Raw genomic sequence first — 16314 nt, forward strand, 5'->3', positions numbered from 1 at the left:
ACAAACATCATTAAATTAAGCCTGTGCAGAACAGGAAGGTACTTCAAGCGTGGTCATTTTTACTGCTGAGCTAAATACTTGGAAGAAACCCTGCCTGACTAGATCAAATCCACTCCATAGTATTCCCGGTACTGGGCAGAAGACTCTCAGTACTCGGCAGAGGCCAGTGGTCATGCAGAGCACAGCCAGAATGGCAAATCCAGCCAGGTCTCCCAAAGGCACCATGGCTTTCCAGCTGTGGGAATACCTGGGACACCCACCTCAGGGTAAAGAGGACCTTCACCCAACAAGGACACTCCAGCAGAGAAGGAGATCAGATTTTAAAAAACAACCCAACCGCCCCCTCAGGAATTTCAGGTAACTGTCATAAAAGAAGATATGAAAAGAAAGTCCACAAATGTATGCTCTGGTTGTCTTATCTCACCATGGAAAAATGAGTAGAGAGTCCATTTCTGCTAGAAAACCTTATCTTGAGAGAAATTAGTTTCCTGAACTAGAATGCCTGTTTCTTCCAGGCTTTGGAGGTATTGCTTATCTCCATCACTCCCACGCGGCCCCATGTCCTTCCTGCTGAGTCCATTTCCTATATTGCTCCTTATTTCCCCCATTCCTTGAGTTTGCCCAAGCTGCAGCTGCCAACACCACGCAGCAAAACAGAAGACAGTAGCAACGTAGTTTCAGATTGCCTTAAATGCCTTCAAAAGCCACCCTTCCTCCACATTCCCATACCGTCTCCATTACTTAGCAATCCTTCCCACGTGTGCCAGCTACCCCTTCCTCTCAAATTACCTCACCATTTAACATATTTAGCTGAAGTTCAGAGCAATTGTTCCCAAGCCGTTCTTAGCGCAAAGTCTGCCGTTTGTTTCACATCCAAAGGAGGTCTTTGTACGCCCAAAATCTTGCCTGCTTTTTTTCCATTACGTCAGCTGGTCTAATAAAACCCTTGCCTTACTTAGCAACCATGCCTCACTTAGCAGGCTTTTTAAAATGACTCTCCCTCTAGTGAATAGAACATCGTGTACTGATAATTCATGCATATCTCCTTTTATTAGAATTGCCGAAAACTTTCCAGATAAAGGTACATTCATATGCATCGCTCTTCCATAAATAAAAGAGAGAAGCTGACAATTGTTGTAGTGACATACTGAGCCCATCCTATAAATTCTTGCTCCTGTGATATTGCCATGTTTCCAGGAATAGCTGTATTGACTTCTATGATACAGTTAATAGGAACAAATGGCGCTCACAGAACAAAACGAGCCAGCAGCATAAAGTTACACGTTTATTAAGATTTATTCAAAGTAAGCCATTCCTCCTAGATGCCCTTGGGATAATTTAAAGGCAGATATCAAAACCTTTGCCACACTATAATTAAATTGCAGCAATTGCCTAACATGTAATCCTCTGCTGGCAAAGCTGGGAAGTAAAACGTGCCCTCTCCAACAATTAGCCATCTTCACAACTCCCCCCACACACAGTCAACACACCAGTTTTTAAGCCGTCTGACTCATTGCTCTTTGATGGGTTACCTATAAACTTAAGAACAGTTTCTTGAACAAGACTACAACTATTGAAAATACAGTTTTTTTATTATGGCATTCTATTAACTAGACGCCATCTCAGACTAACCTGAAACCTCAAGTGGATGTAATGAGAGGAGGAGAGCTTCATTTTTACTCCCATGCCCTTGGCATTCAGAAAATATTTCTTAATGGGAGTTTAAGTGTTAAAACAAGCAAAAACACATAAACGCATATTATGTCCTTCGATTTGATTGATACACCGGTCCCTTAAAACCTTTTTATACTGATGCTCTCTGTTAGCCAAGACTAACACGAAGGCTATTATTAGCTTGTCAGTCTGACTCGGGCAAGCCAGAAAGCTCTCTCTTAATATTTGCATTCGGAGACTGCCCTTTAAACAAAGACACCCTACACACCGCCAGCTCAAGACTTGAGATTCTAATGGACAGATAATTAGACCAACATGAAGCAAGAGCAGCCTCGGCTAATCACACGGCTGTGGTGCCTGTGAACCACTGCACAACAGGAAAAGTTCAGAGAAAATTAAAAGCATCTCCGGGCGGGATAAAATTCATTCCTGTGTTTAGAATTTAAAAAGGAGTACGTATCTTCATACAAAAAGACAGTCAAAAAAGCAGCCATGGAGGTGTATTAAATACAAAGATGGCAAAACGTGGCTCAGGAAGTCCCTGAGCCTCAGGTTATTGAGGCTGAAGCAGTTTTTCAGGCACTTTTCTTATTCCCCTCACTAGCCATTTGCCGCTTACTCCTAGAAGCGGCCCACAAGCTCAAGGGCCTCTGGTCTCACCCACCCAGCATCTCACAGCATTTGGACATACAGACAGCACCCTTGAAGTCCTCAATGAGTCACTGGCAATCGCGGCCATTTGTGCTCAGCTGCAATTCTACATCTTCCACCTCAAGCTGCATCACCACCAGCACCACCTCAACCGACCTCCCCTGAGAAGGGATCGCAGCCTTCCCACAACTCATGGCAGAGAATGGATGATAGAAACAGCATGTCTGCTATCCCCCAAGTGAGGTTCTCTGCCCTTTCATCCTTGCCTGTGATTCTGCAGAAGGGTATCAGATATTCTGAGAAGGATATCAGCGCAGCTACCTCTCTTACACACAGTAATCCAAGCATAAATAATTTTATATAGCAATAGACGGGCTCTTACGAAGCACACATGGTTTTCACATAACAAAGGAAGAGATAGGTACATGCCATCTGCTCGCGGGAGCAGAGATGCAGCTTTCTGCACACACTCCTGGCGCGTGTGGTCCAAAAGGGGCAAACAGAGGTGAGGAGGTGGGAAGACAACTGAACACAAGAGCTAGAGAGGGAACAGCTCCACCATTTCAAAAGGTACATCATCTCTGTGACAGGCATATTGTCTTATTCTGCCTAGCATGATCCTAACACCTGGCTCTTTGAATGACAATTAAAGTAAATCTCATTCTATCAATCCACTTTTTTTCAGCTCAAATGAAGAAGCTAAGGGTAGGTGGATTTAACGGTAGTCAGAGAGCAAACACACATCAAGATATCCCTAAAGGTTTATTTCAACAGCACACAAACTTTAAATCAAAACACTAATGAATACGAAGCAAAGAATGATTTGGCTGTCTGATTTTAGGTCTTTTCCACAGAGACTAAGTGAATGACACCACTAAGCCAGGAGGCTGTTAACATCTCCCTAAAAGTGAGATGTTGTAGCCTGCCATTGGTTCAGCTGAAGAATTTGCAGCCTGAACACTATTGATCTTCCCATGAAACAGTCAATAGTTGAAACCTGTCATAAGAAGCGACTTGTCAGAACTCTGTATTTTCAAAACACTAATTGGTCGCTGCTCCTTGCCTTTACGCTCTTATTAAAAGTTTAGAAAAGCAGTGTCTATATGCTTTTCCAGATCTAGTTTGGAAACATCAAATGACAACTTTCCTTAAGGAAACCAAGGTTATAGTCAGGGCTAAATTCTCCGCCGCTGTGATGACAACGAGTGGGTTTGCTCTAGAGATACACTGATGTTGATCAGAACACAATTACACGAGTACAATGGCTTTGGCTAGGAACTTCTCAGGCTAGAAAATCGTCCGAATCTCCTCACACCTCCAACCACCCAAGCAAAACATCCCCAGCTTCTTATAAAAGAGAACTCTGGAAAGGCAGGCTGGCACCATGCGGAAACATGCTGTGCTGTAGAGGAGAAAAGGACGGCAACATAACGCTGTATGCAAACAGGATGCTGATTAAAAATTTGCCTTAAGTATCATCTCAAGTGGAAAGAAGAGAAAAGCAAATTTTATCTGAACACAGAAAAAAAAAAGGCAAATTAGGAAATAAGGTACAGAAACAAAAGATCCAACGAACAAGTTACATATATTTATTTATATAGAAACAAAGATACAGCTAAATTTTGTCTCTAGATATATATTGCTTAATAGCACCAATAATTCAAAAAGACTGGAATGACAGAAAAGGCTTTTCTTCCTTTTTAAACTGCAAGCGCCCCTTTCTACCTTTAATCTATTTTAAGGCTCATTTCCCCACATTTTCCAGATAAAATTAATCAGCACTACCAGAGACAATTAGGACATCCTGCTCCCTTGACCACTAATCAATTCCTGCTCTCCACTGATCCTGTATCAATATTTGTGATGTTTATATGCCCTCTGGGATATGGATTGTAAGCACCAAGCTCATTTAGATTAGGTCTCATTATCACTACCGCTCTCTGGATCTGTGGACGAAGGTCCAGCGCAGAAGCCTCTCCTAACCCCACAGGTTACTAATGCACTGCTGTGTCTTATTCACATCCTCTCCCTGATTAGATGGAGCAGCTAAATAACATGAGAGCTCTTTCAGCCTTTGTGCACTGCATCTAGATTAAGAGCAAATCAATATGAGATGATTAATTACACACTCAGCTATTATAACAACAATAAGATTTTCAGTTCCTACTGCTATCAAAGTGCAGTGTCTGTCGTTTAGCTTCTATTTAACTATCCTCCTCCCCCTCCCCAAGACAGAATAATCTATTTTGGTTAGCAAGAGTAGCTAGAGACAAACATGCACATCCAGATCATTTAACTATGGTTTGCCAAGTCACCTTTTTTGCATCCTAAATCAAGGAGTGAATTTATTTATTTATTTATTTCCCCAAACAGTGTCACATAGCCTCAGTCCCCAGCAACATCCAGTTTTATAGTTTCTTCTACTGGCTGACCTCTGCAGGCACGAACTGGCTTGTGCAGGATCAGGTAAGGCATCAAGTACAGACCCACAAGATGGCAAATATGGTATCACCACTTTAGCGTGCAATTCTGATGACCTCCAAATACCTATCTTCACTCATGTCCAGGGAAGCATGCATGTTACTTTTATCTACTGTATCCAAAATAGTTGATTATCCCAAAATATGGCTGCTTTGGCATGAGTCTTACTGTAAAGAAAGACAATTCACTACCAAAATAATAGTACAATTGAAGAGACTACCTGATATTAGCATCTTCTTAGACCCATCATGTTCTTTATTGTTAGATACTCTCTGCACACCTCCACAGATTTCTACACTGGGGTTATTTTTAAACAAGTGACTTAAAAGAACAGCATCCAGGAGAATGTCAGCATCCCTGCCAGGGACCAGGCCTGCTGAGCCTCACACGGCACCGACAAAACCCTTCAGCATCCAGACGGCTCCACAGACAACTTAAGGACCTTCGTCCCAAGGACCCAACTCAAATGTAATTAGAAAACCAGATGGGAGGTCACGTACAAGGAGGCTAAGAAACAGTTTGCACGTACTCATTGTTAAGACAAAGCAAATAATTGTCCAGAATTCAGACAAAATGGAGCGTTAAAAAAAAAAGCGAAATTATAAGAGGAAAGCATCAAGTAGCAGCAGTCATCTCTAGAGGAAATTTCACATTAACTACACCCATCTCAATTATCATTCCACTGCAGAAGAGTGAATAATAAAAGCCACTCCAGTAAATCACAGGTACACGCACCTGAGCTTCTTTTGGCCAGACGGCACAAGAGGACCTGAAGCTAAAGTATTAAAATTAAAAAAGAAATCACTGAAAAGTGTCATATCACTTGTGTCACATGGAGAAAAAGCTCATTTTGGGTTACAGCAAGTGCCACATTGCTTGACAGTGGAACTACTTAGAAGGTAGTGAAATCCTCGGTTTCAGTCTGGCAACCAGTGCCTAGGAATTGTTCACTGCTTGTGGTGGATGTCAGATTTTACCAGTTTAGAGCCAAAACCTCTTTTCTTGAAAGCTTACTCTTGAAGTAACATGTAATATATGCAAGAAAAGTCCCTACATGCCAATGTTTTAAGTGTTAAAACATTTCAAGTCTTTTACTCCCCTATAAATCCTTAGCTTGATACCACTGATGGAAATGCCCATTTGATTATTTCGTTTATTTTTTTTTTTAAATATTAAGCAATTTTGGTAGAGCTAAATATTTTATGAATTCTAGACACAAAAAAAAAACCCCATGGCAACTAACAAGCATGCATTAGTGGATTAGTGTTCAGCAGTGGTAAATGGGGGGGAAAAAACCTCCCCAAACATTTGTATCTTTCAGACTAGAAACTTACACTGAGGTTCTAAATAACCCACACATTCCTGGGGTTGTTTTGAGGATAAAAAAAAATGGACAGAACTTGCCTCGTGAAGAATAATACAATTACAAGAGATAAGTTCATACAACTGCGTTTTCACCATTGATGACGCATCTGTCGGGCTCGGAATTACAAATCAGAGGATTTGTGCACTGAGGAGTATTGGAAACTCATGTCCTAGAAAGGAATATTCTTACCTGAAAAGACTGGGCTCAAAATATGAGGTGGGGTTTTTTTTCATTGTTATAAAACAATACAAAGCACCTTATAAATCTGCTTGCACAGGCATAGCCTGAGATATTATGATATACTTTCAATATTGAATTAATTTGTGTACATAAAAACAGTCTGGGCATGGTGTTCTCTACTGAGCAACAATTAGCACCAAGTTCTGCTCTGACTTACAATGGGAAGGCAGTATGGTGTTTCTACTAAAGAATACAAAAAAAAAAGAATGGCAGCACTCCAATTTATATTCCTTTTTTTTTTTTTTTTTTTTTTTACACACAGGAGATGGAATATTCATTCGTAGGTCAAAGGCATTGAGAAAAAAATACAACTGAACGTACAGCTCAGCTTGTGTACGCATTATATCTGAAAGCATAACATTCGTCTTCCTACGTACAAGGCAAAAATCTCAAGTTTACCTCCAGAACAATTAATGACTAGTTTTAAACCAAGATCAGCATGGAATCCAAAGTATAAAACCAAGACTACATATGTTCGGTACGCAATTTTAAAATGCTTTGATTTAGCAATAATGAAAGGAGATTTCTTTCTCCTCAGAAATAAATTAAAAGCAATAGATTTTAGAGAGAACGTAAGCAATAACAGGCTTGAATTTCAGAAGGAGGAAGTCTATTAACTGTGTTCAAAGAGAGAAGGTATTTAATTGGTGAACAACACAAGTCTGCAATATGGGCTGTTAACTCTCTGAGAGCCAAAGCGTCGCTTCCATCAAGGGAGGTTCTGCTGACAAGTCATCTGAAGACTAGGTTTTATATTACCAGATAATCTTACGCTTCCTCACCAGGTTTCTTCAAATTTATTAAAAATACTCCCTGTTCTCTGTCATATCTAGATCACGGCATGCCTAGAACTATGATAAATAAGCAGCACCGGATATAAACAATGCAGAAGAAAAAGTCAAACCAAAAAGCAGGCAGTTTTCCTAGAAATCAGAAATACTGCACACACACACAGAGTACCTGCATATAATGAACGTATGCATAAATAACTAAACTATACCAACATTTCATAATGCACCACCACAGTGAAACCTGAAGAAACGCTGACAAGTTCTTCCCTCTTTGGGTGCATTTTTGAGGAGTAACTTAAGAAGGCAAATCCCACTAAATGTGAATGGGAGCAGGGGCTTACCTACCTTAAACTCGCAGATTTAAGACTGATAGAGTATGTATTAATAGCTTATGCTATTGTGATTATGGGTGGCAAATTTCTAAACCTCTTGTAGGTACATTATGTGATGTCTCTGATATGAGAACATATTTATAAAACTGGAAAATATTTTACAGTCAATCACGAGATCAAGTTCATCTTTGATAAATACAGCAACTTCAGGCTACCACATCTTATGACCATGTATTTTCATAGTCTTACGGCTATTTCAGAGTTTAGGAGGAAGTCTTGATCTCATTTTTCTTCTGAAGAGCAGGAAAACACATCATAAAGCAGGAAAAAAAAACTACAGCATGATGACACTTATTCATTATCTTTAAGTCTTCTGCCAATGAATATACTGGGAGAGAAAAAGAGAGCCCTTTGCCATCTGTTTAAAAACTAAATTCAAAATTAATTTTCCTCTAGAAACTCTGAAACAGAGGCTTTAACTGCAAACTCTTGAAAAATGTGATTCAATGTTATAGTGCTGACCAGCATGAGCTCTACCTAGTGGCAAGACACTGCAGTGCACAGGCTAGAATGACTAGTTTTTGTTCAGCATGATGTTCACATTCACAAAGATGAGGAACATCTCAGTCTTCAACATTTATTTTTCTTTCCTAGCAACAACTACTGTATATTAAAGGATTGGCGGGGGGGGGGGAGGAATGCAACAAAGGACGGAGGGGACACAAGACGACCAGACGAGACTGCTTACTAAAAATCACGTTATCCAAACCTCAAAGGCTGGAGGTAGCAACTATTCAAGAACACTGCGGGTTTACTGCAGCCTTACAGATTCTAGGCAGACAGGACTGGGAAGAAGTACTTGAGGTTTCCGCTGGAAAAAAAAAAAAATTTAGGTAAAATTCAGTAGTCTAAATTAGAATTTGGCAGTGACTCTGGGTTGCGGCATCACTTCAACCAAGGTTTAAAAAGAGCCGATAAGAAAGACTTAACTTAATCTTACTTAATGTAAGATACAAATTCAAATACACCACGGTGGCAAATCAGGTCCTCATTTTCACTAGAAGACCTGCAGCCTTTTTTTTTAATTACCAAATCTGTGAAGATATGATATCCCATTTGAAGAAATGGAAGGAGATTGTACCACATTATTCATTTCAGCTCCAAAAAAATAAACATTCCTCAAGCCCTTATTTAACACTAGGAATACAAACTACCCTCACACCTGCAAATTGGCATCACTGGAGGTGAAAATACAGTGTATTGGCTAAACAGCCAATATACTGAGACAATTTCTCACCAAGAAATGATCATACAACCTACTTTTCACATCATTTGGACAGTATTACGACAAAACTCCAGGCTCCAAGTTTAAGCTGTATACTTTATAGAAGCTTTTTCCCCCCTCCCACTACTTTGTTTTCTGCACTGCGGTCCAACATATGCAAAATGACAGGCAATTTGTTCCACTGTAACAATCAAAATTCACACGCATCTCTTCATATGGAAATGCTTTGTACACCGGTAGTTTATTGTGAAATACATTCCAGTCCTCAAAAGAGTGGATTTCACCTTTTTAATTACACCTACTTCCCTAAAAATTGTTATTTATTGAAATATTTGTTATTCATTTGAAATATGGTCCACAACCACACCTGTTTGCAGTGAGACACGGTGCCAACCCTCGTCCCGTATCTCTGTAGCTCAATCACCGATCCAGTTAAAGGACCAAGTCTGCGTGAGTGTTGCAAATGGAGATACCATCTGAATGCTAGATTTTGCTTTTGGGAATAAGATTTAACTGGAGGAGTACAAGTAAGCCTGCAACGCCCCATAGGATTGAAGAAGCTGGAAAACAGTTACTCAGCCAGGAATCCAGCTCTAAATCCAGGTGTTCCTTGGAACGCGACCAAATTTACTTGCTTATGGATGGAGTAAAAATATGCAGCTGCAACATTTGAGCAGTCAAAAAACCTAAAGAAAAGAGTTTTATTGCGAGATTTTGACTGATCCTCTAAAAAGCAAATCAGACCCTTTAGATGTTGTCCCTGACCTGCAAAACCACAGAGCAAGTCAATGGGCTTAACGTTGGCAAGGGACAAAGTTTGTCTCAGACAAGAGAAGTCCTCGCTCATGTGTCACTTGGGAAGAGAAGAATCCATTCCTGAGTCATCTCTCAGTCCTAGTTACGAAAGGTAATATTTATTGCACAAAGGGGGTTCCTAACACATACCTCATAACCGCTCCTGCCTTCTGCTCTGCCCTATATAGCTAACTATGAGCAAACATCTGTACTTCTAAAACTTGTAGTGGAATATTTCTCTAGGAGGGGATTTATCACTTCTGACAGCAACTCAAGCTCTCCACTCTTAATCCCTATTTCTGCGCTGTCCCACAACTACCCCCAGCCTTCTGTGAAGCACGATCCTGAAATAAATTCCATGCTAGATAACCACATATCACACTTACAATGTCATTACATACCCCAATTTCAAACTACAGACTTCACTGCAAAGTGAACTGCTAAAAATGTGCTTTTTATGACGAGGGACGGTTAACTCCTCATTTCAAGGCCTAAATAGCATGCTTTGCGATGAAAACGGCGCATTTGTTCTCTGGTTGTTCAAGTGTTCTCTAAAGTTCTAATACAAGATCATCAAGGGCTAATTGTCTGGAAATGCAGTTGATGGAAATAGCTAGTCATCCTGTAATCTGTTCTACATTAAATCTCCTCAGGGGGCTTGGAAGCAGAATACCAACATCCACACAGATCCCTTGCATTTTTAGCTAGCAGCAAATACTCAAGTTAGCAGCAGAACGAAAACAATTATGAAGAATATCCTGTATATCCTCAGCCACATAAGATCTCAATCAAAACAACAGCAGCAAACGCTGAAGAAGGAAGCACCCAGCATGGTGTGTTCCAAGGGATACATTTGTTGTTCTTATCCTGTTGACTGCAGGTGACCAACGTCAAAAGAACAAAAAAGAATTACTAAAAAAAAGCAATTCATTGAAAGTGTCTTTTTGGACATTTCACTGTTTCTTGGTGAAAGCTGGCAGGCTGACTCCTAAGGAGTAATGACTTCTTGTATTTCTGCTTACATCAAAGGTAAAGTCCTTAAATAGCATAAAGTAAGTTTAGAATAATACTTATACTTGCCCTAGCTCAAGAAAAACAATAAGAATTATAGTAACCGCAGGAATATGTCTCTTGGGAAAAACACCCAAGGCTCTGCCACAGGTATGGGGGTTTGGGTGGGTTTTTGATTGCTGCTGGCTAACAGCACACTGCTGCTCCCAATGGCTCGAGCCAAACAGTGATATCCCTCATATAGTTTCATTTCCAGAAGGGAATGTTTCCTATATCCTTTCAGTGAAACTATTTTTAAAATGGTAAAAGCAATCAGAAATTGTTTGGAGGCAATTCGCAGTTAACACCACCTCCAGCTTCAAAAGTGCAGAATCATAGGTATTACAGATATGTCAAATGCAAATAGATTAATGTAGGCTGACAGTATTCTTCCTCACAGTAGAGTAATTACTTATAAAGAGAGCAAGAAGCATGCTTGAAAGAAACACAGAGCACTTTTAAAAACAAAAAATACTTTACCAGAAAATGAACTTGACTTCTCTAAACATTGTGATGGATACTTGGTGCTCTAGCAAAATGGAGTAATATAAGCCACCTTAAAAGCACTTCTAGTATATACATAGTTACATGATATTGCATAGAAAACCAATGAGCAATAGCCTTAGAAATTTCAATTTGGTGACACAAGAAATAACTAAATTGAAACCAAATACCAGAGAAATTAATTATAGAAGGGTGGGATGGAATTGATTAAGTCAAAAAAATAGGAAGAGCAAAGAGGTTAGAAATTAGGGTATAAACACACATCTGAAAAGGCTGTTGTCAGGTTGCTTGGGGGGTTAAGGGGTGTGGGGGGGAATTAGACATTCCTTAAAAATACAAGGGGACCTTTGCAGAGAAAAAGGTGCCCAACGCAAAGCAGGGAGCAATCTCCAGAAATTGTATTTTCTATTTCAATGAGCAAAAACTTTAAACTGTAAGATTTTGTGCATGCTGTCAGCTGTTCTACTTTAGCATTTGACCAGAAAACTACCTCTTGACAAAAACCTTACATTGCACTTAAAACAAAGGACATTTGTTGCTCATGCCACGCAAAACACCTCATAGAAACTTCCTCCCGCAGGAGCACCAGTGGGTACACACGCGGCACTTACTCCTTTGTGTCTGCAAAGGAGCTGTGCCTACAGCTGCCGAGGGATGGGAGGGATGGATGGATGGATGGATGGATGGATGGATGGACAGACGCTTCCCACTGCTCTCACCTCGGGCTGCTCGGGGGCTCTATTCCTCCTGGCTGGATTTACATTTTATTACTCTGATTTTTCTGCTGCTGTTCTCCACCAGGTGAAGCTCACCCTAACCCCTCCGAAAGCACGGACTCGCCCAGCTGGGCAAGGCTCAGCTCGCCACCCCTTCGCTGTTTAAACGTGGAGGAAGAAACAGCCTGGGCGATAATGATGCTTCTCTCTGAAGCTCACTTCAAGATCCGGAATCAAAGTCAAGCCCGCCCGCCTTCCCTCCGGGGCTGTAAGTCTCCCGAGTAACCCTTCAAAAATAACTCCACGGAGCAGAAATCCACGCCGCGGGGGACGGGGTTGGGGGGGAACACTTGGGGAAAGTTAAAGGCGCACCCCGCTAAACTTTCCTTGCCACAGAGTTGAACACCGAGCTGGGGAACCCCGCCAGCACCCTGCCCCCGCCGGAGACAAAGGCGGCGCTCCCGGCCCTGTGAGTCCCCCCCGGCCCCGCCGCCCCCCGCTCCGCTCCACTCACATGCCCCGCTGCAGCCCCCGCTCCGCCGCAGCCAGCGCCCAGCACAGCCCGAGGTACAGGCACGCCGGCCCCGCTCCCGCCGCCATCGCCCCGCCGGGGGAAGGGACGCGGAGGCGACCGCGGCACCGGCAACAGCAGCCCCGGTAGCCACCGACCCTCCAAATCATTTAAAGCGGCGGGCAGGAGCGCCACGGGCCGGGCGGGGCCGCCACGCCCACGGCCACGCCCACGGCCACGCCCACGGCCGCTCCGGGCGGAGGGGGCCGCGATCCCCCCCCTCCCCTTTCCTCCTCCTCCTCCTCCGGGGGTCCTGGGTGCTCCCCGCCCGGCACCCCCTGCTGCCCGGGCGCTTAGAGCGGTTCGCCGCTGGGTCCTCCCCCCCGCCCGGCTCCGTCCCTGTACTTACCCCCTCCCCTGGTCTGCCATGTCTCTTCGCATCCCCTGGTCTGCCATGTCTCTTCGCATCCCCGCCTTTAAAGGGACTTTCTTCCTGGTCCATATTCCTGTTGGGTATACAAGACAGCGAGGTAGAGATAAGGAGGGATTTGTTTTCGCTGAATAATGTATGAAGTTACATGCAACCTCACGTTGATGAGGGTTACCAGCTCTGGGAGTGGAGCTGACCCCCCCCTGCCCACCCTCCTTCTGCTCCAGGATGCCGCGCCAGTTTTGCTTCACTGTGAGAGATGTATCTTGGCTTCCCTTTTTTTCCTCTGGTCCTTCTTTGTTCTGTGTGTGACGTCCATTGCAATCGCATCCAAGCACTCCAAAGAGGTGACCATGAAAATAAATACATTTAACATCATGAAGGAGGGATAACACCACTACTGCTGAGAGTTAGTGACAGCAAGAATGTAAAGCTGGGAACTGAGGAGTGGTTTCTTAAATCCCAGTGTTGCCTGCTCTCCTCTAGACCATCCATCCTCTCCTCTTTATGATCGCTCCAGACCTTTACTGCTGTCAGAAGGCAACTCTTTCCCCTTTAATAGCGAGAGAAGGGAGACCAACTGACCTGGAAAGGGAACTGTGTGTAGTAGCAAATAAAAAATGAGAAAAACACACCTTAAGCATTTTATGATCCAATGGAGGACTCCGGGTCCATTACACCACAGTTTTCCTCTCTCTAGAGACCCGTGACTAACCAGCCACTGGGCTGTGAATGAGCAGATGGGCCCCAAGCCAACCGATGCTAAAGACAACTGCGATTTCCTTCCACTCCAGTGGAATGGGCTTGGTCTCTAGTCGCTCCAAATTAGCTCCTGTATGGATTTGTGACAGAGAGAACTGCATGGGCACACTAACATCCTCATGGGTTAGGGGTCAGCTGCAGTTTTACAGTGCATTAATTTGTCTTCCTTTCAGTCCTGTAACAAGATACACCGGCTTCTCCTTCACACACACTTTATAAGCACAGTTTCCTGTATGTTTTTTATTTTCCAAGGCCTTTGCTAAAGTAGGTAAACATTTACCAATCGTAACAGGAAAGCTGTTTTTATATTGTTCGTTGCTTTGAAGCTTGCATTGACAGGATCCCCTTGAGATTTTATCAACTGATTTCTTTTTCATGGTGAAGAAAACATATAGCCCTTATCTGACCTTAGAGCAGATTAATTGTACCCTGAAATTCCCATTGAATGGCTAAGCCTTTCTTGTGTCTGGAGTAGTTTTAACTCTGCAGGACCTTGTGTGGAGCTAATCTCATTACCTCCTGCAGAGCACATAGTTTTCTAATCATTTTATTTCTTAAACCCCAGAAAATCTTTCTTCATAAAATAATAGACCTTCATTATGTCGAGCCTGAGTGTTCATTATGTCCTGAGATGTCATCCCAACCTGGATTATTTTCAGGATCACATCATGGCAAAATAACAAAGGATCTTATTACTTGGCTGTTTTTTTCCAGGAGAGGTAAATTAGACTTTCAAAAGCATTTTAATTTTTCCATCTTAAGGAACTCAACAATAAACTGTTCAACACTGCTTTTCAAACCTGTATGTGATCATTACAAATTATACACAACATTTATTACACCCAGTTGTTAAGAATAATGGAAGAGCAACATGCAAATTGGGAGGTACTGAAGTGCGGGGTTATCTTACTCAGTGAAGGCCACTTAATAGATGAGACCTTTGCCTGGGGGCCACAGAGCAAAATGCAGCTGCAGCTGAACTCTGAAGATGGAGCAGTGTAAAATCTCCTTGAAATCTGTGCAGAAAACCTTGCAAGCCTCGATTCGCCAGCTCTGACACTGCCATTCTCCTGAACTGAACTGTAAACCCAGCCTGTGCAATGTGCCCTTCTTACAAATATTATCTAATGTTTTATCCTCGGCTGTGTTTTAATTGAGAATATCCTGCAAAGCTGTTGACTTTAATGGGACGATTCACATGAGTAAGAGTTGCAGGGAACCAACGTTGGTGAAAGCCGTTCCAAAAGCCTACTGGGATAATGATTTGGCTGAGCCCAAGTCAGTTAAATCTTCAGACCTGACACAGATAATACAGAGGTAAAAGACGACTCATTTATTCTAGTTCTTACAGTGATAACAGTAGGCTATGTCAGGAAAAAAGGGCAGTGGATACAGCATTAGTGACTTCTTTATATTCCACATCCCTCCCATGACCAACTAGTCACATGCCTACTGTCACGAACCTTATTTGCTATAAAATTGTGTGTGTTCAATCTTGACACCCACAAACCACATCAGGGCCACCACCAAACCAAGCGCTGAACAAGTTGACAAAAGAGTTCCCTTCCTAATTGATAAAAAGAGTAAACTAAATTGCATCTTGCTCTGCTAAACTAGCTTTTGAACTGAGCAGCTAAAGTGCCGATTCCCCTTGGTGGCTTTGTGCAGGTGAGCTATAATCTAATCCAATTGCATAGAATAAAAATGCTTAGAAAAAATAGCTCATGCCCTCCAGGTAGTACTGAAGGACTTTCTACAGGATGGAAGTTTTCATTATTCTCCTCTCCTGTTGATCAGAAAACTGTTCTAACAGATCCCAGTGTGATCCAAATTCAGCCCATCGTTTACAACACTGTCCAGATCATGATTCTGTAGAAAAGTTGGTATCTCTCATCCTATCCTCTCCACATTAACATTTTAATTTTCATTTATGATTTTGTCTTCTTACAAAGATGTCATTGAAAGTTGTTTTGTATCCCCAAGCATGAATGAGTGTGCCCGCAACTTTGAGTCAGTAACACATCATCCTTTTCTGTTTTCAATTTTTCTGTCTAATCCTCAATATCTCCAATTCCAGTCTTTTTAAATCGTAGCTAGTTACAGGATTTAACATTCCCTTCTGATAGAAAGAAATTTGCGTGCAGAGATTGTAATTAGGAAGGCTGTGCTGTGTTCTGTTATTAGCAGGAATTGTGATTTTTGGAGTGGTGGGTTAATTGCTAATAACCGTATGCAATGCCTCTCTCAAGATGTTTCCCATTACAGTAATTAACTTAGCAGCTGGGGTAACAGACATTTACCATTTGTCTTCACAGTATCCCTGATTTAGGATTGTTCCAAAAACCTATTTGGACTTTGTTTGTTCAATTCCCAGGTGTAAGATGAAAAAGAGGGGATGCTGAGAAGGGGAGATTTGGAAAGAACAAGTTGCAGGGATTGTACCTGTTTGAGCTGTCTATCAGCGTATCCTCAGAAATTCTGAATTTTTCTTCTCTAGTCTTAGTCTTGGACCATCATTTTCATCAGCGCCAACTGGATGGAGAGCATGGCAGGCCAGCCTGAAAGAGAGAATGTTTTTTAAAATGTATTGATTATGCTGTTGCTCAAATTAATGATTAATCTTTAGCCTTCTTGAGGATATATTAATTGAAAAGTGCAGAATTTATTATTGCCTAATATCCTTAAGCTCAAAATCCCAGTGGTTTGTGATTTTTTTTTCTTCATGT

At 42.0% G+C, this 16314-nt stretch overlaps 1 protein-coding gene across 2 annotated transcripts in view; it reads right to left on the reverse strand.

The window, feature by feature from the left end:
- LOC141744332 (uncharacterized) overlaps window positions 1-12621 on the reverse strand; it is a 207535-nt gene extending 194914 nt beyond the window's left edge. The window contains exon 1 of one of the 2 annotated variants that reach the window (XM_074590005.1): window positions 12400-12621. In XM_074590005.1, the coding sequence (XP_074446106.1) occupies window positions 12400-12566 (167 nt within the window). In that variant the 5' untranslated portion in view covers window positions 12567-12621. The remainder of the gene's footprint in view (window positions 1-12399) is intronic. The other variant, XM_074590004.1, reaches the window with a different exon arrangement.
- Between the last annotated feature and the right edge of the window lie 3693 nt (window positions 12622-16314).

The sequence above is a fragment of the Larus michahellis genome, chromosome 6 (genome assembly GCF_964199755.1).
Source record: "Larus michahellis chromosome 6, bLarMic1.1, whole genome shotgun sequence".
In the NCBI taxonomy this organism is placed as follows: domain Eukaryota; kingdom Metazoa; phylum Chordata; class Aves; order Charadriiformes; family Laridae; genus Larus; species Larus michahellis.